Source organism: Muntiacus reevesi, chromosome 9 (genome assembly GCF_963930625.1).
Source record: "Muntiacus reevesi chromosome 9, mMunRee1.1, whole genome shotgun sequence".
Lineage (NCBI taxonomy): Eukaryota > Metazoa > Chordata > Mammalia > Artiodactyla > Cervidae > Muntiacus > Muntiacus reevesi.
Window position 1 is genome coordinate 83,336,125 of NC_089257.1, and position 23,954 is coordinate 83,360,078.

At 34.7% G+C, this 23,954-nt stretch overlaps 1 protein-coding gene across 2 annotated transcripts; it reads right to left on the reverse strand.

Moving 5' to 3' along the window:
- Nucleotides 1–6,900: 6,900 nt before the first annotated feature.
- Nucleotides 6,901–23,235, reverse strand: ANGPTL5 (angiopoietin like 5). 2 transcript variants are annotated; one of them, XM_065944167.1, is made up of 8 exons: nt 22,892–23,235; nt 20,822–20,966; nt 19,124–19,227; nt 18,186–18,279; nt 14,659–14,759; nt 11,784–11,904; nt 9,421–9,606; nt 6,905–7,477 (listed from the first exon to the last, which is right to left on the reverse strand). In XM_065944167.1, the coding sequence occupies exons 1-8, from the start codon at nt 22,985–22,987 to the stop codon at nt 7,158–7,160; spliced, it is 1,167 nt and encodes a 388-aa protein (XP_065800239.1). In that variant the 5' UTR covers nt 22,988–23,235; the 3' UTR covers nt 6,905–7,157. The 2 variants fall into 2 exon arrangements, with proteins under 2 accessions (XP_065800240.1, XP_065800239.1); XM_065944168.1 differs by lacking the exon at nt 9,421–9,606 and having other exon boundaries at nt 6,901–7,477.
- Between the last annotated feature and the right edge of the window lie 719 nt (nt 23,236–23,954).

Here is a 23,954-nt window from a genome sequence, read left to right on the forward strand (position 1 = left end):
TAACCATGTTTAAAGCTAGTATGAAGGTCAAAAGACAAAATTAGTAAAAATAAATGAAGTGTATATCCACAACACATAGGCTAGGGATACACAAAATAAAAGTTGTAAAATATGACATCAAAAATAGCAAATGTGGGGTGGGAGGAGTAAACATGCAGTGCTGTTAAAATGCATTCAAACTGGTAACCAGCGTCTTATATAATATAGATAGAGATATACAGGCCTTATGGTAACTACCAACTAAAAAGCCATAACAAAGGTACACACACACAAAGAGAAAGAAACCCAAATATATCACTGAAGATAGTCATTGAATCACAAAGGGTGAGAGCAAAAGAAGAAAAGAACCAAAAAGAATTTCTAAAACATTGCCTCCAAATTAACAAAATGGCAATAAGTACAAACTATCAATAAATTTAAATGTAAATGGATGAAATATTCCAATCCTAAGACATGGACTGGATGAATGGATTAAAAAAGAAAAACAAAACCTATACAAATATTGTTTACAAGAGATTCACTTCAGTTATGGAGACAAATGCAAATGAAAGTGAGGCAAAAAAAAAAAAAAAGAAAAGAAAGTGAGGCAAAAAAAAAAGAAAAAAAAGTGACGCAATGGAAAAAGACATTCCTTGCAAATGGAAAAGAAAAGTAAACCAGAGTAACAATGGTTACAGCAGACAAAATAGATTTTAAAGCAAAGACTATAACAAGAGATAAAGACATTACATAATGATCAAGAGATCAGTACAAGAAGAAGATACAATTGTAAATATATTTGCACTGATCATAAGAGCACCTAAATACATAAAACAAGCATTAACAGACATAAAGGGAGAAATTGACAGTAAAACAATAGGAGTAGGAGACTTTAACACACTACTAGCATCAATAGACAGATCATCCAGACAGAAACCAATAAAGAAACACTGACCTTAAGCAATATACAGATCAGGTGGATTTATTAGAAGTATATATATAGAACATTTCATCAAATGAAGCACATGCATTCTTTTAGGTGTACATGGAACATTCTCCAGGATAGATCACACGCTAATCCACAAAACAAGTCTCAGTACATTTAAAAATACTGAAATCATATCGAGCAACTCTTCCAAGCACAATGGTTTAAGACAAAAAATCAACTACAATTTAAAGACTACAAAAAAGACAAAAACATGGAGCCTAAACAATATGCTATTAAACAACTAATGGATCACTGAAGAAATCAGCATTAAATAAAAAATATCTGGAGACTAAAGAAAACAAAAATAAAATGCTTCAAAATCTATGGGACAGAGCAAAAGTTCTCAGAAGCTAGTTTATAGTGGTACATGCCCTCCTCGGGAAACAAGAAAAATCTCAAATAAACAACCTAACCAACAACTAGAAAAATAAAAACAAAGAAAAGTCAAAATTAGTAGAAAGAAAGAAATCATGAAAATTGGAACAGAAATAAATGAAAAAGATATTGGAAAAATAAAGATCAATAAAACTAAAATTGGTTATTTGAAAAGAAAAACAAAATTTATAAAACTTTAGCCAGACCCATCAAGAAAATAGAGGGCAGTGGACTTTGTGGGAGAAGGCGAGGGTGGGATGTTTTCTGAGAACAGCATCAAAACATGTATAATATCAAGGGTGAAACAGATTACCAGCCCAGGTTGGATGCATGGGACAATGCTCAGGGCTGGTGCACTGGGAAGACCCAAAGGGATGCGGTGGGGAGGGAGGTGGGAGGGGGGATCAGGATGGGGAACACATGTAAATCCATGGCTGATTCATGTCAATGTATGGCAAAAACCACTACAATATTGTAAAGTAATTAGCCTCCAACTAATAAAATTAAATGGAAAAAATAAAAATAAAAAAAAGAAAATAAAGGGCCCAAGTCAATAAAATCAGAAATGAAAAGGGAGAAATAGCAACTAACACCACCAGAGAAACAAAATATGAGATTGCTATGAACTATTCCACAATGATAAAATGGATAGCCTAGAATGAATGGACCAGCTCTCAGAAACAAGTAGCAAGTAACAAGTTTATACTTGTTATGTACAAACTCCCAAGACTTAACCAGGAAAAAATAAAAAATATGAACACACCAATTATCAGTAATGAAATCGAAGCAATAATTTTAGAAAAATACAAAAAGACTCCCAACCAACACAAATTCAGGACCAAATGGCTTCAATGGTGAATTCTACCAAACATTTAGAGAAGAGTTAGCAACTATCATTTTCAAGCAATTCCAAAAAAAAAAAAAAAATGCAGATGAAGGAACACTTATACATTCATTCTACCAAGCCAACATCATCCTGATACCAAAAAAAAAAGAAAAAGACATATCACACACAAAAAGAAAATTACATGCCAATATATCTGATGAACATGAATACAAAAATCCTTAACAAAATATATGCAAATGAAATTCAACAACAGAGTAAAAGAATCATATACCATGATCAAGTGAGATTCATCCCAGGGATGCAAGGATGGTTCAATATGCACATGTCAAACAAACTAAGAAAATAATCCCATTTAAAATCACATCAAAAATAATAAAATACCTAAAAATAATTCTAGCTGAAGAAAAAGACTTGTACTAGTAACTGTAAGACATTGATGAAATAAATTGAAGACACAAATGGATGGTAAAATGAAACTTGTTCACTGATTGGAAGAATAAATACTGTTAAAATGATCATACACTACCCAAAGCAATCTACAGATTCAATTCAATCCTTATCAAAATACCAACTGCATTTTCATGGAACTGGAACAAATAATTCTAAAATTTGTATAGAAATACAAAGGACTCCTAATAACCAAAGCAATATTGATAAAAAAGAATACAGCTGGAGGTATCATACTCCTTGATTTCAAACTATACTACAAAGCTATAAGAATCAAAATGTATGGTACTGGCATAAAATTAGACACACAGATCAATAAAGCAGACTAGAGAGCTAAGATATGAACCCACACTTATATAGGTAATTAATCTATGACAAAGAGACAAGATATACAATGGGGAAAACAGAGCTTCCTCAATAAATGGTGTTGAAAAATTGGACAACTGCATGCAAAAGAATCTAACTCGATTACTCTCTCACACCATGCACAAAAACAAATTCAAAATTAAACACAAGACCTGAAAACATAGGCAATAACTTTCTGACATTGCTCTTGGTAATATTTTTGGATATTGCTCCACAGGCAAGAGAAACAAAAAGAAAAATAAATGGGACTACATCAAACTAAAAAGCTATTGCACAGCAAGGGAAATTATCATTGAAAAAGCCTACCTAGTGAGTGGGAGAATATATTTGCAAATGATATGTCCGGTAAGGAGTTAGTATCCAAAATTCACAAAGAACTCATACAACTTAACATCAAAACACAAGCAATCTAATTTTAAAATGGGCAGAGGATTTAAATAGACATACAGGATCTGAATAAGAGACATACAGATGGCTAACAAGCACATGAAAAGATGCTCAACATCACTAATCAACAGAGAAATGCAAATCAAAACCACAATGAGCTATCATCTCACACCCATCAGAAAGCTATTAGCAAAAAGACAGCAAATAAGAAGTATTGGCAAGGATATGGAGAAAAGGGAGACCTCTGCACTGTTGGTGTGAATGTAAGCTGGTGCAGCTGCTATGGAAAATAGTATGAGGGTTTCTCAAAAAATTAAAAATAAAACTACCATATGATCCAGTCACAGATGTGAAAGGTACAACTATAATCAATAACCATGCAGTATCTTTGTATGGTGACTGATCATAACTAGACAATCATGATATGGAAATACTGAATCACTATGTTGTGTAACAGGTGCTAGCATAGTGTTGTAGGTCAATTACACTTCAAAAACAAATGAAAATTACACTTCAAAAACAAACTCATAGAAAAAGAGATCAGATTTGTAGTCATCAGAGGAAGAGGTTGCAGTGAGGGGGAATTGAATGAAGACAGTCAAAAGGTACAAACTCCCATTTACAGGACAAATAAGTAGTAATGATGCAATATACTGGGTTGGCTAAAAAGTTCATCCAGTTTTTCCATAAGATGTTATGGAAAATCCAAAGAAACTTTTTGGTCAACCTAACACATGACAAAGGTAATTAGTACTGCTGTATATATGATATATAAATGTTGATAAGAGTAAGTCCTATGAGTTTTATCACATTGATAATTTTTTCTATTTTTTTTACAATTTTGCATCTATTAACATATGCGTGAGTGTTAAGTCACTTCAGTTGAGTTCAACTCTTTGCTACTCCATGGACTGTAGTCCACCAAGCTTCACTATCCACGGGATTCCCTAGGCAAGAATACTGAAGTGGGTTGCCATGCCCTGCTCCAAGGGATCTTTCTCACCCAGGGATCGAACTTGCATCTCTTAAGTGTCCTGTATTAGCAGGCAGGTTCTTTACCACTAACACCACCTGGGAAGCCTGCAGCCATTTGCACCAAATCCCCTCTTCAAAGAACATGACTATGCTGCTATTTAGAGTCATTTATGTTTCTCAGTTTTAAAATAGACTAGTAACCTACTTCTAAGCACTTTAGCTCTCAAAGCTATTATGAATGTTAACTTATCTATAACTAATCTATGCTGGGCTTCCCTGGTGGCTCAGCTGGTAAAGAATTCACCTGCAGTGTGGGAGACCTGGGTTTGATCTCTGGGTTGGGAAGATCCCCTGAAGAAGGGAAAGGCTACGCCCTCCAGTATTCTGGCCTGGAGAATATTGCGGACTGTATAGTCCATGAAGTTGCAAAGCGTCAGACACGTCTGAGTGACTTTCACATGCTGGTGTAGAGCAAAGTTTTTTGATCTGTATATTTTTCTTTTGATTTTTAAACTGGACACAGTTTCAATGTTTACTGAAAATTCAGTTGACAAAATAACAAAGCATTTGTATTTTCAAATGGGACTATTTATCCATGGACAGGAGGCCATGGAGAACCATATTTACCCACTTGCAACTGTATCCTGTGCATGTTCTGTACATAATTTATTCACTGCTTGGAGAGAAGATCAAAGTGAAAGTAACCTTGAAAGGTGATCATGTCATTTTTGCTTATCCCTGAGCTTAAATCAGTTTCTGTGTTCTAATCAAGTTAAACCTTTTGCTGGACTTAGATAATGCACTGTGATCTCTATACCTTCATAATGTGGTAAAGAATCCAACTGCAAAGCAGGAGATGTGGGCTTCATCACTGGGGTGGGATAAAATGGGAAGGAAATGCAAAATCACTCCAGTATTCTTGCCTGGGAAACCCCACAGACAGAGGAGCCTGGCAGGCTACAGTCCATGCGGTCTCAAAGAGTCGGACATGACTTAGCAGCTAAAAAACAAAGCAACATAGCTGATTTACAATATTGTGTTGTTTTCTGCCGTACAGCAAAGCTAGTCATTTAGACATATACATATATCCACTTTCTTAGATTATTTTCTCATATAAGCTATTACAGACTATTGAGTAGAGTTCCCTGTGCTATATAGTAGTGTAGTATTAGTCACTTTGTTGTGTCCGACTCTGCCACCCCATGGCTTCTCTGACCATGGGATTCTCCAGGCCAGAATACTGGAGTGGGTTGCCATTCCCTTCTCCAGAGGATCTTCCCAACAGGGATCAAACCCAGGTCTCTTGCATTGCAGGCAGATTCTTCACCGTCTGAGCTACAGGGAAGATCCTGTATATAGAATAGTGCTATATAGTAGTTCTTAATAGTTATTTATTTTATGTATAGTAATATGTATAAGTCCTTCCCAATCTCCCAATTTATCCCTACCTTTTCCCCCTTGGTAACCATAAGCGTGTTTCCTACATCTGTGTCTCTATTTCTGTTTAGGAAATAAGTTCATTTGTACCATTTTTTAAATATTCCCCATATAAGTGATATCACAAGACATTTGTCTTTGCCTATAGTTCACACCTCCTCTCACCTCATTTTTCAGCTACTTCTACCCTCCTTTGTACATTGTATAATCCTAACTTTGGACAAAGTACTTTTCTGTTCAACCCTAATTTTCTTAATTAATTGAAATTTGGTCCAGCATATTCCTTGCTATGTTTTCCTATAGAAGCCTAACCATTCCAACTCCTTTCAACTTCATGAAAAAGTAGAGGGGATAAGCTTGCTCCTAGAGCCACCTCTAACCCACTGATTCATTGCTCTTTCTTCTTCACTTAAAGTTCACACCATTCCTGTTGGCTGAAAAAGAGTTAAGATACAAATGTGTTTTAAAATGCAACTGGTAGTTTAGTTGTGTCCAACTCTTGTGACTCCATGGACTGTAGCCTGTCAGGCTCCTCTATCCTATGAGGAGGAAAGGATATAGGATTTTCCATATCCTGTAGGATATGGGAAAATCTATGGGATTTTCCAGGCCAGAATACTGAGTGGATTGCCATTTGCTTTTCCAGGGAATCTTCCCAACCCAGGGATCAAACCCTGGTCTCCTGCGTTGCAGCCAGATTGTTTACCTACTGAGCTACCAGAGAAGCCACCAGCAGAATTCATCTGCTCAGGATACAAATGTATAGTCAGTTTATTACAAATGAGAGTAAATTTATTAGCCACAATAAAATAAGAAAACAAGGAAGACTTTATTTTTGCAGCAAACTCTTATTAACTATAAAATATTATGGAGTCACTCAGAAATAGTTAGGTTTTTAAACCATGTGAAGTTTATATATTAATCTGCACAAAATTATTCCATATGATTGTCTTCTATAGAAATTATCTGTGGATTATATGGGTAGCTATTTCAAATAAATATAGCAATAAATATAATGCCTTTTTAATTTTCCTAAGAATCTACTATGGTTATATATGCTTTAAAGAAAAGGGAAAATCCTTTAAAGGGACAATAGATTTCAGGTAGACAAGTTGTAATTCACTCAAAACAAATTTTATTATATATTACTAGTATAGCTAGTAGTAAAAGCATACACTGAGCCATGTTTTCTTTTATTAAAACCTTACAAAATTAAAGATTTCTAATTAGATTCATAATACCTAAATGTCATCTATGGTTAAATTTTGGCAGATGTTCTTAAAACACTCAGTAAAAAGAGAACTATGTAGAATCTTTTATATATTATCAAAAATAGCATTAAAATTTTAAATGAGATTATTTAAAATATGGATTGTAAGTTCTTCTAATTTTCATTGAAACAGATTTAATCTTGACAGGTGAGTTGTTTTTAGTCCACGTGTCCCATCGAATTCCAGTTGTAAGCAACTTTCCAGAGAAGTGATGAATGCCATTCAGATTTGCGAGACCACACTGGCTGAACCACCAGCCGGTATTGTTACTGAGGTGGCTGCAGCTCTTCACAGACTGATCACTGATAAAGCATGCAGGACGACACCCATCGTTATCAACATCTGGTGTGCTGAAAGGCATTGCATTTTGATTATCTTCTTTTCTGAAGCCCCGGAATGCATCACCTGGGTAAAAAAGATTTTTTTAATGACTAAATTTAAAGGCACTTTTTGTAATTTTAATCAATCTTTACCAACCAAAAGTGAAAAAGCATTGCATCTAAAACTAAGGCTTAAATTACTTTTTACTAGATATCAGATTAAAATCTCTCCTCCAGGAGCAATAAGCCAAAATCTGGTAATGAATTTCTCAACATAATAAACATCTTCAAGTGAACATTGCATGCGTGCTAAGTTGCTTCAGTTGCGTCCAACTCTCTGCAACGCTATGGACTGTAGCCCTCTGTCCATAGGATTCTCCAGGCAAGAATCCTGGAGTGGGTTGCCATGCCCTTCTCCACAAGTGTACATTTAATGGCACAAATTACAAAGGTCTGTGATGGCCTAGGTAAAACTCTGCATATTATCAGTTAAATTGAAAACTATTACATCTTTGCTAACTGTGTAAAAGGACCAAACAGTAGCAGTATGAATTGAATGATAGTTTCTTTTGTATTTTTTAAAAACAAATGAAACATGAAAATATGTCTCACTTTAGGAAAGAAATGCCAAATAGAGTTCCCTGAACATGTCTTTATCAACTAGCCCATTTTGTGTTCTCTCTTTTCCTTTTTGTCCAAAGAAATCCTATATATAGCATGATATGGCACTTTTTAAGCAGTGGAATTTTTTCTGAATCTTTGAATCATGAAAGGGTAATGTAAACTTTGTTGTACATTCTCTTATCGCAAGGATCTATGTTGCTCCTTCACCACACACCATCCTGCCCCACCACTGCTCTATCCCCTTTATCTGACATTCACTAGTGTGTTCTCCATTTCTGTGCCTTGTCTCAAACTGTTCTCTTTGCCTACATTCTTTTGCCCAAATGCCATCCGCTCCTCCAAATACAAATCAGTGATTCTCAGCTATAAGGATGCTAAACATCCATCTAGTTGATACAAATACCTGGGCCCAAACTTACTGAATCAGATTCTGCACAAGTATGTACTTTCTTTTTTTTTTTTTTAATTTTTTTTTTATTAGTTGGAGGCTAATTACTTCACAAGTGTGTACTTTCAAAAAGCATCCCAGGTTGAATCTAACATTAATTCTTTGTTGAAAATCACCCTTCCATGAAGATTTCCGGGATGCAATCAGTCGGAATCATTCTCTCCCTCTTAACCTCCAAAGCTGTATCAGTATTCTGTTCTAGTCAGTTTTCAATTCTATTTAATCCCCCCCTCTATATTGTGATCACTTAAACAGCTGGAAGCATAACTCATTTATTTTTGGATTTCTAACACTAATCATACCTATTGAATAAGAATCATGATGAGCAATCAACGGAAGAGCTAAATTTGATACTAACTCAAGTTTAAAATATCAACATCAAAATATAAATTTAACATCAAGTATTTTAAAGTGCTAACAAATATAAATTTGGGGGGAGAGAGTAGATGCACTGAAATATAGACCCTTAAAAGCCCATTAAACTAGCTGTTCTATCAGCCTCGGTCCTTGCCACGGCTCAGATGTCATGAGCTGGCAATTCGGGAAGTCACTTAATCTTTCTTCACCTGTGAAGTGAGAAGAGTGAAGAGCAGCTCTAACATTCTAAGACTTCTAAATGCCGGCCTCTCAGAACATGAAAATGGAAATGATGCCTTCCCAGATTATCCCACAGAATCGCTATCTAAAAAATCAATTGAGATTACATGTGGCAAATTGTTTTACAGTGTGTAAAGCAGTTCAAAACCACAAGATGATGCAACCATCACAGCAGAGTTTCAAAATTCAAGACTTGGCCAGTTTTCTTATTCTTAATCTGTCAACAGTTACATCTATAAATATATATATATATATATATATATATATATGCCAAAATAAATATATTACTTTTTATCTTCATCTAATATTGACTCAGCTAGATTTTAATCTTTTGGATAATTTTAGGAATAAAAACTTACCAGCATTTCCTGAATATCGTCCTAAGTGTATTTTAAAAAATTTTGTTTCATCCTCTATCCAAAAATCATCATATGATGCATAAGCTAATATGTCATCTTCAGATTCCAGTGCCACATGCAGCATAAAACTGGTATTCTTCTGATTCACTATATAAAAAGTCTTTTTCAGTCCTAGCCAAAATTCTCCTGTTAAAAAAATGTTTTTTTAAATATGTTATAGCATATTTAGAATAACTCTGTATTATTGGAATAATCCTGTATTATTAAGTGCTTGATGTTGTTTGGTGTTTCAATAACTCTGAGATGATGCACATAAATTATTTGAGGGACTAGATGACCCTAGCTCAAATTATCACTGTGTGCCTAATTTGCCAATATATATGTGTGTGTGTGTGTGTGTGTGTATCTTCCCACTTCTGCTTTACTAGACCAAGCAAAACAGTTATATATATATATATATATATATATATAATATAAAAAATGAAACAGTTATATATATAACTTTCATTTTTTATCTGCCTAAATTAAATTCAAAAAATCATTTAAATATTAAGTAAAAAGTCAAGTTCTACCTTAAGGCATATCAACAGAAACTACCAGTTCAAATATTATGGCAGATAACAAAATGATGTGTACCAGTAAATGTAAGAGGTTTAACCTCCAAATCAGCAACTCCTAAAGAAGTATTTCCTGAAAGTGCTCAATAGAAATTATTCTCTCTCTGTCTTTGAGAATAATGTTTTGTGAACTAATATTTCTTTGTTATAACACAGCTTGTCAGTTACCTCTGAATGAATGGAAATGTAAGGTAGAAACACCAGAGTATCCCCAGGCTAGGGTCTGTATTTCCAAGATGATTGTAGATCCAGGATGAATTCTTAAACTCCGTAATACAAACTGCATACTTGCATGTTCTAGCCCTTGGCTTTCTACCTCCCTCTATTCACTGCCATGGCCTAAATGTGGACACTCCTGCTCTGAAGTACATCCCCCTGCCTGAATCACGAAATTGCCAAACGAAGTAAGGTCTAATAAAATGAACTTCAAAGAGCTGGGGGCGATGTGACAGCATTCATACTCTTAAAACTATAGCTAAGACATTAAGTCACTCTCAAGGGCTTACAGGAGCATTTTAGCTGCATACCCACCTAGAACTAAAGAGTATTCTGAAGAATTAGAGGAAGAAAGGATGATAGAAAGTGAGAAAGACGAACAAGTAAGACGGGACCGCTTGGTTTCTCCTAGTCTGACACTCCAATTAAATGTCCTTGCTATACTTCCCCTATATCCCAACCCCACGTGTAACTTAAGAGACTTTCCTTAATACCATTTATTTCTTTAATAGGCCAAGTACAAAGCAGCCTGTTTACCAAAGTATATCTGCCTGAAGACATTTTTCGTTAAAACTAAAATTATCTACCTACAGAAATAAGGATTATGTAAGGAAGATAACAATTTAGAGTATGCAGATCTATGACTGCTTGATTCAGATGGCCACACTTGTTGGAAAATTGGAGGTAATGGCTGAGAAAACACAAGTATATCAACTGCACTCCATAGTATGGCAGCTATTTGGCCTTCTTTGTGACATTTTATTATATTTCACACACTTTCTAACCTCACTGACATGCAGTAGGCTTTTTAGCAGTAGGACCAACACCACCACTTACTAAATCCTTGAATGACATTATTATGGGATGTCAAATATTTTAAGTTATAACAATAGCAACTAAAAATAATAGCATAAAAATGATCAAAGTCACCTGCAAATGTTCCAATTAATGTAAAATTCTGCAGTGTTCAGAAATACTAATGTTTCTGTTCAACAGCCAAAGTGATGTTGCCATGGAATATTGGGAACAGACTTTACAGTTCATGTGGGGTTTCCATTTTCCGAATTTTGAGCATAGTGATTTTTACTGATGCTTTTATAAATCACTACTCTCAGTTCACATTATCTGAGCTTGTACACAATGTACCCCAAATTTCCATTTTATTTGTTTGTACAGACACAGCACAAATCTCAAGAATTTCAAGGTCCCTGTTCATTCAGTTTTTAATTCTAAAAATAACTATTGACCATCTGCCAGAATTCTGCTGGGTGTATAAGCAATACTTAATAAATACCCAACTTACAATTTTCAGTCAAATCACATTTCAACAGGCATCTAAAAACAAAGATATCTAGATCCCAACTGAAGACCTAATTATTTTAAATAATTTGGCTAATGAGCAGAGTAGTTTAAGTCATGTTTTTATATTCATAGGATTTGCTATTTTTACTAATAATTTGACCAATACAGACAGTCTATAGGCATAATACCAAAAAGAAGAAAAAAGAGGAGAAATGAATAAAATTTGACCTAAGAGGTCACCAAATCCATCCAGATAATCACACCACAGCTTTTGAAAATCAATTATCCCATCGATCCTTTTCTGTATCACAGTCCATCCACCTCCTCTGTAATCCATGTCACACATAACCTAAAATAAACCCAGAAAAAAAAAAAAAAAACCAGCATGCCATTATTTTCATTCTTTGATATAAACCTCATACTTCATGCTTGTGCAAGTTGCTCAGTCATGTTCGACTCTTTGCGACCCCATAGACTTTATAGTCCTTGGAATTCTCCAGGCCAGATTGCTGGAGTGAGTAGCCTTTCCCTTCTCCAGGGGATTTTCCCAACCTAGGGGTCGAACCCAGGTCTCCTGCGTTGAAGGCAGACTCTTTACCAGCTGAGCCACAAGGGAAGCCCAAGAATACTGGAGTGGGTAGCCTATCCCTTCTCCAGCTGATCTTCCTGACCGAGAAATTGAACTGGGGTCTCCTGCATTGCAGGCAGATTCTTTACCAACTGAGCTATTAGGGAATCCCATACTTCACCCTAACCCTAGAGAAAGAGAAGATACTGCCACTGAAAGTTCCAAAGTATGTCATTAAAATATTCATATTTTTTAAAAATCTTAAGAAATAATACAATTTGTTATAAAACAAACCTAACTGCAGTCCCTGAGTCAGTCAATATATGTGGTTGTTGCATTTTAAGGCTCTTATTCCTCAACTTTATAAATATTTTTCCATTGAGTAATAATAGTGACAGACTTTACAGTAATAAAAGTGACAGATTTTATTTTCTTGGGCTCCAAAATCACTGTGGACAGTGAATGCAGCCATGAAATTAAAACATGCTTGCTCCTTGGGAGGAAAACTTTGACAAACCTAACCTAGACAGCATATTAAAAAGCAGAGACATCACTTTGCCAACAAAAATGCATATAGTCAAGGTTATGGTTTTTCCAGTAGTCATGTACAGGTGAGAGCTGGACCATAAGGAAGGCTGACTGCTGAAGAACAGATGCTTTTGAATTCTGGTACTGGAGAAGGCTCTTGAGAGTCCTTGGACCTCAAGGAGATGAAACCAGTCAATTCTAAAGGAAATCAACCCTGAATATTCATTGGAAGGACTGATGCAGAAGCTAAAGTTCCATTACTTTGGCTACATGATGTGAAGAGCTGACTCATTGGAAAAGACCCTGATACTGGGAAAGATTGAAGGCAAAGGAGACAGAGGCGGGAGCATCATCGATTCAATGGATATGAATCTGAGCAAACTCTGCGAGACAGCGGAGGACAGAGGAGCCTGGTGTGCTGCAGTTCATAGGGTCACAGAGTCAGACATAGCAACTGAACAACAAAAACAAATGACATCCATCTGATGTGGCAGAATGATACATTTCTTTGTAAATAACTTTTCCTTTTAATTAAAATGCTGATTTTTAAAACAATGTCAAATATGCCTGTGTGTTTGTCTTTGATTGCTTTTTTTCTCCATAGCCTGGATGGCCCATGTTCAGTTTGAGATTTTCAGACAGAAAAGCATGGTCTAAGCCTCATTTATGGGTCTTTGCAGGTGGCGCTAGTGGCAAAGAGCCCACCTGTCATAGCAGGAGACATAAGAGAAGCAGGTTCGATCCCTGGGTCAGGAAGATCCCCTGGAGGAGGGCAAGGCAACATACTCCAGTATGCTTGCCTGCAGAATCCCATGGAGAGAGAAGCCTGGTGGGCTACAGTCCATGGGGTCGCAAAGAGTCAGCCATGACTGAAGCAACTTAGCACATGCCCCGCCCCACAGGCACTTATGGATGCATCAGTGGTGCTCTGCTAAATGCCCTTAAGAGGATCACCATGGAGGACTCACGGAAGTGACAAAGCAAGAAACTCAGAGCAATCTTCCCCATCAGAAACTTCCCACACAGAGACAGAAAAAGGCAGTGTGGAGGAAGTTAGGGAACCAACACTTTCCCATAAAAGAGGTAATTATGCATCCCACTCTTCACAAAATTAGAAGCCTTCCCTTTCCACATCTGTTCAGGCCCATTTCTGAATCTGTAGGTGAGATAATTTAGGTAATTTAAAATTATTTCCCACTTAATTCCCAATTTTTGACATCCTTCTAATAGATGTCAGGAAATGTTAGTAACTGAGATGAGAAACTGGTAGTATCTACTTAGAAAAATTTTATTGTGTAATAAAGACTATTAATAAGGTATGATATTCATATTACAACCTTTCTTATGCACAAAAATGCAACCAGAAAATTTTATATATAATATTAACATACAATATATAATAACATATAGTTTTAATCATACATAATTTTGAGTTGAAATTGCCTCTAGAAATCATGGTAGAGAACTACTAAGGATAGATATAAGTAATTTATTTTATGCAGTTTAAGAAATGGATCAGCTTCTCAATCTTTCTCACAATTTAGTGAGTGGTTTTTTAAATTATTAATTTTTTATACAGTCACAAAAAGTCATTTACCATCCAAACAAAGTATATCCATGTGTAGGAAGAGAAATTAAAGTATTTTTACCAAGTTCCAAGACAAAGTACACCATTACTTGTTAATATCCATAAGCTAATTAAAGCAAATAAGTATTTATTTTGCATAATTTCATCTACTGTAAAGATAAGAATTAGCACCAAATGGACTCATTTTAAAGAATGTAACCAGAAACACTCAAATAGAAAAGTGAAAGACACTCTAATTCTTTTACTGGTTTGTGGTTTGGGCAAAGAATCCCAGAAAACAAAACTTTTGAAACTGGAACCTATACTAATTTATTTGAAAATTTTTAAGAAGAAATAAAATAATAAAACAACTAAAACTAATATTATTTAAACAGATTAGATGCCAATCCTATTCCATATGTAATAAGGAAAAACTTTACCTCAAATGGGTGACTAGCACCTTCTGGATGGATTATGTACAAACCACTTGGTGTTTTGGTGACAGAACCAATGGTATCTTTAATATCAGTACAATCTAGACCTAGAAAAGTAAAATTAGTTATTTAGGATATTTCCACATATACATTTAAGACTTAATCATTTTATTATAGAGAATTGACAGTGTTATGTGAAATTATTATTAAAATGTTCATTAATGATATGCTAATTTAACTTGCATGCAGAGTACTTCATGAGAAATGCCAGGCTGAATAAAGCACAAGCGGAAAGCGAGATTGCTGGGAAAAATATCAATAACCTCAAATATACAGATGATATCATCCTTATAGCAGAAAGCAAAGAGGAACTAAAGAGCCTCTTAATGAAAGTGAAAGAGGAGAGTGAAGAAGTTGACTTAAAACTCAACATTCAGAAAACTAAGATCATGGCATCCAGTCTCATAACTTCATGGAATATAGATGGGGAAGCAATGGAAACAGTGACAGATTTTATTTTCTTGGGCTCCAAAATCACTGCAAATGGTGACTGCAGCCATGAAGCTAAAAGACACTTGCTCCTTGGAAGAAAAGCTATGACAAATCTAGACAGCATATTAAAAAGCAGACACATTACTTTGCCAACAAAGATCTGTAATAGTCAAAACTATGGTTTTTCTAGTAGTCATGTATGGATGTGAGAGTTGGACTATAAAGAAAGCTGAGCACCGAAGAATTGATGCTTTTGAACTGTGGTGTTGGAGAAGACTCTTGAGAGTCCCTTGGACAGCAGAGATCAAACCAGTTAATCCTAAAGGAAATCAGCCCTAAATATTCATTGGAAGGACTGACACTGAAGCTGAAGCACCAATACTTTGGCCACCTGATGCGAAGAGCTGACTCTTTGGAATAGACCCTGATGCTGGGAAAGATAGAAAACAGGAGGAGAAGAGAACAAAAGAGGATGAAATGGCTGGATGGCATCACCGACTCAATGGACATGAGTTTAAGTAAGCTCCAGGAGATGGTGATGGACAGAAAAGCCTGGCATGCTGCAGTCCATGAGGTCCACGAGTTATGCGGTCCATGACTAAGCAACTGAACAACAACAATGATATGACGATTTAAACTTCTTAAAAAGAAAAATAATCTCATCATTAAAAATAAGAATCTAGATGAACAGAGGAACTGGGACTAAATTTATGCTGCGGTAAACCTTCACTGATAGCTCACTGTTATTATTTGCCCAGCTGGTACCAACATTTATTTAATATATTTTACCATTATACACTCTCTTGTTCAATAAACAATGTATTTTCAGAAATCTAGGCTTATCATGGTAACATAATATGTAACAGAAATCTGTAATGATGACAAGGAGAAAATCCAAAAGAATAAGTAGGCTAGCTACTATTGACACATCCTTTCTCCACTATTTGAAACTTCAGATATTCTGGTGTATTGGGGCCCCCATTAAAAATGAGCAAGGGGAGAGAAAAGAGGGATCATGTTCTTCACCAGAGGAATTGATGCTTGGGCTAAAGCCTGCTCTGTTGACAATAGCTAGAACTGTAGCAGTCTATAATAACCTTCTCTAAAGCATTCCACTTTCCAGGGGATTGTAAACATAACTATTATGTGGATATGATGCCACATTTTACTCTAGATGCTTTACTTTGTATTATCTCCTGAAGTGTGAAGTGTAGTTGCTCAGTCATGTCCGACTCTTTGTGACCCCATGGACTGTAGCCTAGCAGGATCCTCAGTCCATGGGATTTTCCAGGCAAGAATACTGGAGTGGGTTGCCATTTCCTTCTCCAGGGGATCGAACCCAGGTCTTCCACATTGTAGGCAGACGCTTTACCATCTGAGCTACCAGGAAACTCAGATATTATATTTATCTCCTATAAATATAATAAAGTAAATTTAATTTTACAATATCAATCACCCAGAGAACAAACATATCAAAGCCTGAGACTTCAGAGCCAGAAGCTTGGGTTAGAGGCTAGTTCTACTCTTTACTAGTCAAAACTATTAACTGTTTCTTAACTACTTTTCTTCATGTGCAATATTGTTATAATATTAACACTATCTACATCATAGTGTTATTCTGGCAATATACATATAAGACATTATGTAAAGCACTTAGCACAGTTCCTAGCACACAGTAAATATGCAGAAAATATCATCTACAAAAAGTTAGCTGTAAAAAATTGTTTGCTTCTCCCTTTACTTCCAGAAAATATAGATTTGTTGCCTTTCTTCTGAGTTGCTAAGAGATATTTTTATGATAAACTTATGCTTAGAGAAATGATAGAAGCTTACAGCAAAGGATTAATCTGTGATAGAGTATCTGCTTTGCCATCACCATCGAAATAAATTTGAACAGATTGTTTAGATTTTTCTGGACTCCGTATTCCTTAGCTGATGATAATCATCATCATAGCAAACTCTTATACTGTCTTATCATGCTCAGGCAATACTTTAGGAGATTTTGATGTATTTACTCATTTAAGTCTCACAAGAAACAGTCAAGGTAGGTACTATAAGTTCCGGCTTCCCTGGTGACTCAGATGATAAAGAATCTGCCTGCAATGCAGGAGACCCAGGTAATTGCTGGGTTGGGAAGATTCCCCTTAGGAGGAAATGACAACCCAGTCCAGTATTCTTGACTGGAGAATTCCATGGAAAGAGGAGACTATTAGTTTCCTGATGAGGAAACTGATATCAGGAAACAGTGGATCGGGGATTTGAAGACAAATGATCTGACACCAGAGTCCATGCTCATGACCACCATGTTACACTATCTTCACTAGTCACAAATGAGGTAAAATAACATAATAAAAAATAACACAATAACAGGTGAAAGTGCCTGTCATAGTACCTGACACATAAATGATCTCAGTAATAGTTTATTTCCTTCTCTTTGCAAGGAAAAAAGAAAGATCACTTACTAGGCCATCAGTAAACATTTATTTGCTTTGAAACTTTGGTATTAATTCACAACTGTAAGATATATAGGGCATTTTTATTAGAAACCTATTCCTTTAGGAGTTACTGTACCATTATACTGTATTTTAGCATCAAAAGAGCTACATTCCAATTTCTTTCTGGATCAAGCTTCTTCTTCAAATTTTATTTTCTAATTTGAAACATCTCAAGCATGTCAAAAATACTTTTTATAGGTGGGAGGAATTCTGAGACCTTTTCTTCTAAGCAAAGACTGATTATTACTAAAATGTAAAAGGAGAGCCTACATTCTGTTACATATTAATAAAACTATTCTATTTTCAACAGATTCTGAATATCTATCTATAGCCATGACTTTCAAATGGTCAGAAAAGTTTGCCAATTCAGAAAAATATGTATTGTCTGTGCTGAAATTTGCTTAATGGCAGGTGCTACTCCTCCAGCCTGTTAGATGATAAAGAGCTATATTTTTTAAACAAAAGTTCTAAATGCACCAACCTGTCCATGAAATTTTTAAGTAGCAAAAGACAAATATGAAAAGGCTGAAATACAAAAGTTCTCACCATGTGACTGAACTGGTCTGTGAGGAAAAGTATCCAGCTGTTTTCTAAAAACTTCTGTTGTCAAAAGGAGAACTCGATTCATGAGCTCATTAACCTAAACACACAGGCATATATTTAAGCAAATATGTATTGGAACAAAACCTTTTTAGCTGAATTCTGTAACTGATATCGCTAAGCCTCTTATAAATCCAGCTTTGAAATATATATAATGCCCATCCTTCTTTTGAATTCCTCACTGCTATAAGAAAGCAGTAGCGTTAAACAGCAATCATTACATTCCGCACCGTTTTCCCTTGAACACGGCCTTCATCTGCCGTTTCTATATCTGACTACTCTTGCAGATTTGCTCGTTGTATCTTGTCTGCCCCTTTGCTGTGGTTTGTTATCTGCCCTTCCTCAAGCCATCCTCCACACCAGATGCCAGTCTAGTCATTGCATTTCCCTGCTCAGCACTTCGATGACTCCCTGGTGGGGCATGATTTAGTTCCTATTTCTTTGAGTCAGTTTTCCTTACACACCCTCTACCTCACCAGTCACTCCGCCCCTGCACCACTTTAAGCAGTTCCCCAAGAATGGAGCGTCCTGCTCTTAGTCTCCTTACCCAAACTTTGTGTGACCTTTGAAGTATTTATTCATCTTTCATGACTCAGTTCATAATCTCTGTAATCTGGGGAAATTTCCCACAGCTCAGATTTTGAATTTCCTTTGTGCATCTTTCTAACAGCATTCACAACATTTTCAATCCATTTTTCTGCCCCACCCCCAGCCCCCCTGAACAGACTGAATAAGCTTTAAGGGAAGATCCTTTTTTGGTTTTTGCTTTCCGTTTGCCTGCACTTATACTATGGTGTCTCTGACACAGTAAGCACTAAATAGCTAACTATACCAATGTATACGCACAATAAGAGCACAATTCTAAAAAAAAAAAAAAGCCATACCTGATTAATTAAATAATCCAAGGAAGCTTGCTGCTCATCCATCATGTTTCTTAGTAGTTTTTTGGTACTTCGTGTATAAGAAACAACAGAATTTTGCAAATTCCCTTAAATCATAATAAAATGGGTTTACTAAATGTTATATTGTTATAGAAAATAACTATAGTAAAAAAGAATTTTTAAATGATTTGGGATAAATATGTAAATTATGTAAATGCAATAATATCTCAATCTAACTAAATACATAGAGTTGCATATTCTACTTAGTACTTTTTTGTTTAACTGAAGGTTAACCAAGAAAACAATTGTTTCAGTACCTCCTAATTTAATCTGATATAAATGAGAGACAATATTCTGGATATCAATTCTCTATGAGAGAGAAAGAAGCAGGAGGTCAAAATTCATCAATTCTTACTACATAAGAAAGTAAAAGGCAATAATTCTGTATCATGAAAGTTAATTTCTAAAGTAAATCTTTCTTTTAATTTTTTTCTATTAATGCTATATTTTTGTATAAAGAAAATGCAAACACATAAGGATATACACCCGTAATAAACCTCAGTCAAAAGTTTTAACTGGTTGGTTTCTGGTTCAACTTTCTTACTATGTATTTTTTCTTTTTAAAAATGTTTTTTAAAACAATCTTACTTATAGAATAGTTGTAAGAACAGTATGAAGAACTTTTTCTTCTTTTGAGAGCATGCCACCATGATGCCTCTGGATATTTCAGTGTATTTTACACCAAAGACATTCTCTCCACCACAACTATCAAAATCAGGAATTATGCATTGATTACCATGTATTTCGCAGACTTAATCCAAGTTTATTCAATTATACTGATGATATTCTTTATAACAAAAGAAGTCCCCTATTATTGCATAATTATTCTTTTAAAATTAGTCATTTCTATTTTCCTAAATTTCACTCTAGCAGTAGAATCCCATTAATAACTCTTGATAGCTTAAAATCTACTTCACTCAGTTTCACCTGTCATTTTTACTTTCAGCCTCTCACTTTCTATTAAATACTCGCTGGATTTAGACATTTGTCTTAATGGATCTAAACCTACACTCATTGGTTTGAGAAGTCTGAGATATTTGTGTTACACACAGAATTAAACACAATAAAGTGAGCATTTTATACTTTCTGACCTAGGAGTTAAAGTCCTATAAGAACTGAATCAGAACCCCCTCCCCTTCTGATCCCCCTTCTCATCCCATCCCCTAGGTACGTATAGTAGATCATAAGAATTACTGTGCTGCTACTAAATAGTTTTAAACAAAAACGAAGATTTTAAAATTCTTTATTTTTTATGCTTTGCTACATATATTGGCTGTGTATTTATATTATATCTATTGTATCAGCTATTCAATATTAATTAATTCCCCCCTCAAACTTAGGTGAAATTTCCTATTGATTCAGATGGAACTAAGAAAATAGTCCTAGGCAAATTGATAGTGTCAGGGCCTTCTGTGGTCAGTTGATGTTACTGGGCTATATAACATAGAAAAATAATTCATTTACCAATTAGGTAAATTAGGTGTGAAGCACCTACTATGTGCCTAAAACATATACCTCTAGTCTAGGATGATCAGGATATATATTGAATGACTCAACAAATGTTAAAGTATATTTTTCCATATCTAGCATAGAAATAATAAACCAAATACTTTTTTAATTCTAGTTATTTTTAATACTTACTACACATGAAATATTTTTCTTCTCGTGTAATTTTAGTTTTAATATCACATGATTCCCCACAATCTTCTTTGTAAACAGTAGCATTACTTTTACTTTCACCTTTTGTATTAGATTCATCTTCTACAATGTTAACTCCTGGAGAATCCTTTATATTAAAAAAAAAATAAGAAAAAATATATGAAGTATGTCATGTTACCTAATATATCATAAGACTCTAGAAAAAGATGAGATTTTAGGACATACACAAAGAAAGAATATATAATTAATTGGTTAATTCAAACTTCCACAAACAAATCTTTTGCTCTCTTTTTTTCCTCTCCAATTCCAAAAGGATTCACTTAGGGCCTACTTTCCATCACAGTGGTTTTGTGGCCTTGACTGTTACACATTTCCCTGTGTGATACAGTGCTGAGCCCTTCCTCTTTCAGGAATCAGGCCATTTGAAGTTCCTACAGTGGATACTAAGACGGTTCCCTGAGAAGCCTGCAGCATTTCTATGCCAGAAGGACATTCAGCCACCAATTTGTAGGAACTGTGATGTGGGGCTGAGGGGAAAATGTGTAAGAGATTTGTCGCTTTTGTATAAGCTAAGGTATTTACAGATTTGAAAGGTAAAGTATTCATAGACTTAAAAGGTAGCAATAATGATAACAGAAAAAAAAGAATGGAATTTTCCTTTGCAAAATCAACAACAGATGTCATTTTAAAAAGCCAGCAACGTTATATCTAGAATGGATAAACAATGAGGTCCTACTGTGTAGCGCAGGGAACTATATTCAATACCCTATAATAAACCACAATGGAAAAGAATATGAAAAAGGATATTTATTTTATATGTGTATGATATAAATATATATAACTGAATCACTTTGCTGTATAGCAGAAATTAACACAACATTATAAATCAACTACACTTCAGTAAAATACATTTTTAAAAATTAAACTAAAATCAAAAGCTAACAACCAACTATAAACTTTTGAATACCAGTGGGGACAAGGAAGGAGAGAGGGACAAGGCAGGGGTTAGGAGAGTAAAAAGTACAGACTACTATGTTCAAAAAAAAAGAAAAAAAAGTCGATCACAGCTGTCATTCCAAATGTATCAGTTCTTATTGGTACACTGTTGGATTCTTTTAATGTTAAAGCATACATTACCAGTTTTTTATTATTAAAACATTCTTTGGTAGAAGTTATAAGATTTAAATAACTGTAATTAAAATAAAATAATAACAAGATCTGTCATCTTTGACATGGATATTGAGAGAAAAGTAAAGAGCTAATCACATAATTTAAAAGATATTTGCCCCAAATACATTTTGCTACAAAGATCTACTTTTAACTTTTGCTCTTTCCCCTATACTCCTACAACAAGTGACATATTAGCTGTTTTCAAAAACAGCTATATTTTACAACTATATTTTTTAGATCTAAATAAGATTCTTAAATTTTTAGCATAGAGAATTCTTACTAATATTTCTGTAGCTTTCTTAGAATTTATTCTTGCTTCAACTTTGGAATTTGGTATTGATACAGTGGTAAATACATTTTATAACATTTAAATATTATAAACCAATATTTAAATTATAGAGATTCAAATCACCATTTACTCATAGTATTGAATACAGTCTTAGCTATCACTCTGACATTGCTCTGAATACAATTTTTTAATTTTAAATTTTAAAATTTCCTGAGTAACCAGGCATTAGACTATGTTTGAAGCATGAAAGTTTATAGAACAGTTTTTTTTTAGTAAAATGAACTTTTCATTGCCTACCAGATATTTCATTATTAAAGTTAAGTGGAAAGTTGTTGGCTGGTTTTTAACCTAGGTCTGCAATTTCTTTAACAATTTTTTACAAGAAATGTGTTAAGAGGCAATCTTCAGTTTATAGTTTCCTAAGTTTAAAAATAATATTATTTAAGCATGTCTCAGCATTTCTAAATAAACACTTTAATTTTTCCATAAATTATACTGAGTGCTGTAATTAATCTTGTCAAACACCTAGTATATATCTTAAAAACTATATAATCATGCTTTCTTAGCTAAAATAACATTGCTGAAATTCTTACCGTAGAATGATGCACACAGTTGTCTTGTGTAGCTTCTCCACAAGTGAAAATACATAGATTTAAAAACAAGAGTGAGGCTTGGAAAAGATAAATCATATTTTTCTTGGTTGGAGAAATGAAAATTTTCTTCAAATATCAGTTAGCTCTGTGTGGAAAGAGCTCCAGTACATTGAGTCTTCAGTCAAAAATTTCTGGAAGGTGTACAACAAAAACAGAAGCCAGTACTTGCTGGTTTCCATGCCCTCGTTTGAAACAACACCCTTCATATAAGGAATAAGGTAGCCTCCAGAGATCCCACCATTCTAAGTTATACAAACCCTTTTTATCACTACATGTCTGCATTGTAAATTCGTGCTTTTGGAATATAAGCAATAGCTGGCCAGCTAGCTAACTAAATCAAGCAACCAACCAAGAATTTCTAGAATTATCCAAGTTTTATGAGCCAGCAATTTTTTTCCTTAGAAAAAAATTCTTTTGATAATGTGTAACTCTCTTACTGTGAACCAGTTTGCATAAAAATAGTAAGAAAGTAGAAGTTAAGTTTCTACTTAAATGATGGAGTGGAAGACTAATATATTAAAACTATTTCTACAAAATACTAAGTAGAAATTTAATCAGTGTGGACACCCAGAGCAGATAGTTCAGACTTAAAACATTCTTACAACTGAATGTAGCTATCAATGATGGTCACATTAACCACCTAGACCAAACTCCTAGGACTCTAACTGATTTGTATGTTTTACATCAATAGTGTTAAAATTTCAACAATTGTGAATATAAGGGCACTGTTGTTAATGAAAATCACTACTCTCTGAAAGTTGATAGATCAATGTCTTTGATGAATTTTCAAATTCTCCATGATAGTAGCTCCTTCTTTTCCCTATAGAAACATGCCTAAGTCTTCATTACCTTAAATTTAAGACTTTCCTGTGCTTTGTTTCCTATCCAAGGTATTATCTCCATTTCCATTCTTAGCCCAAGAACCACACGATAGAGATGACAGTTTTTATGGCACTTGCATAGTGAGGGGTATGCTCTGGGCACTAACATAGCAATTGAGGAA

What these genes read in the sequence shown, in the direction of transcription:
- ANGPTL5 (XM_065944167.1), bottom strand. Translation starts at nt 22,987, where the DNA reads ATGATTTATCTTTTCCAAGCCTCACTCTTGTTTTTAAATCTATGTATT. An exon ending in ACTGTGTGCATCATTCTACG is followed by an intron (nt 20,967 to 22,891) that starts GTAAGAATTTCA and finishes TTTAATATAAAG; the next exon opens with GATTCTCCAGGAGTTAACAT. An exon ending in GTGCTAGTCACCCATTTGAG is followed by an intron (nt 11,905 to 14,658) that starts GTAAAGTTTTTC and finishes GGTTTATTTTAG; the next exon opens with GTTATGTGTGACATGGATTA.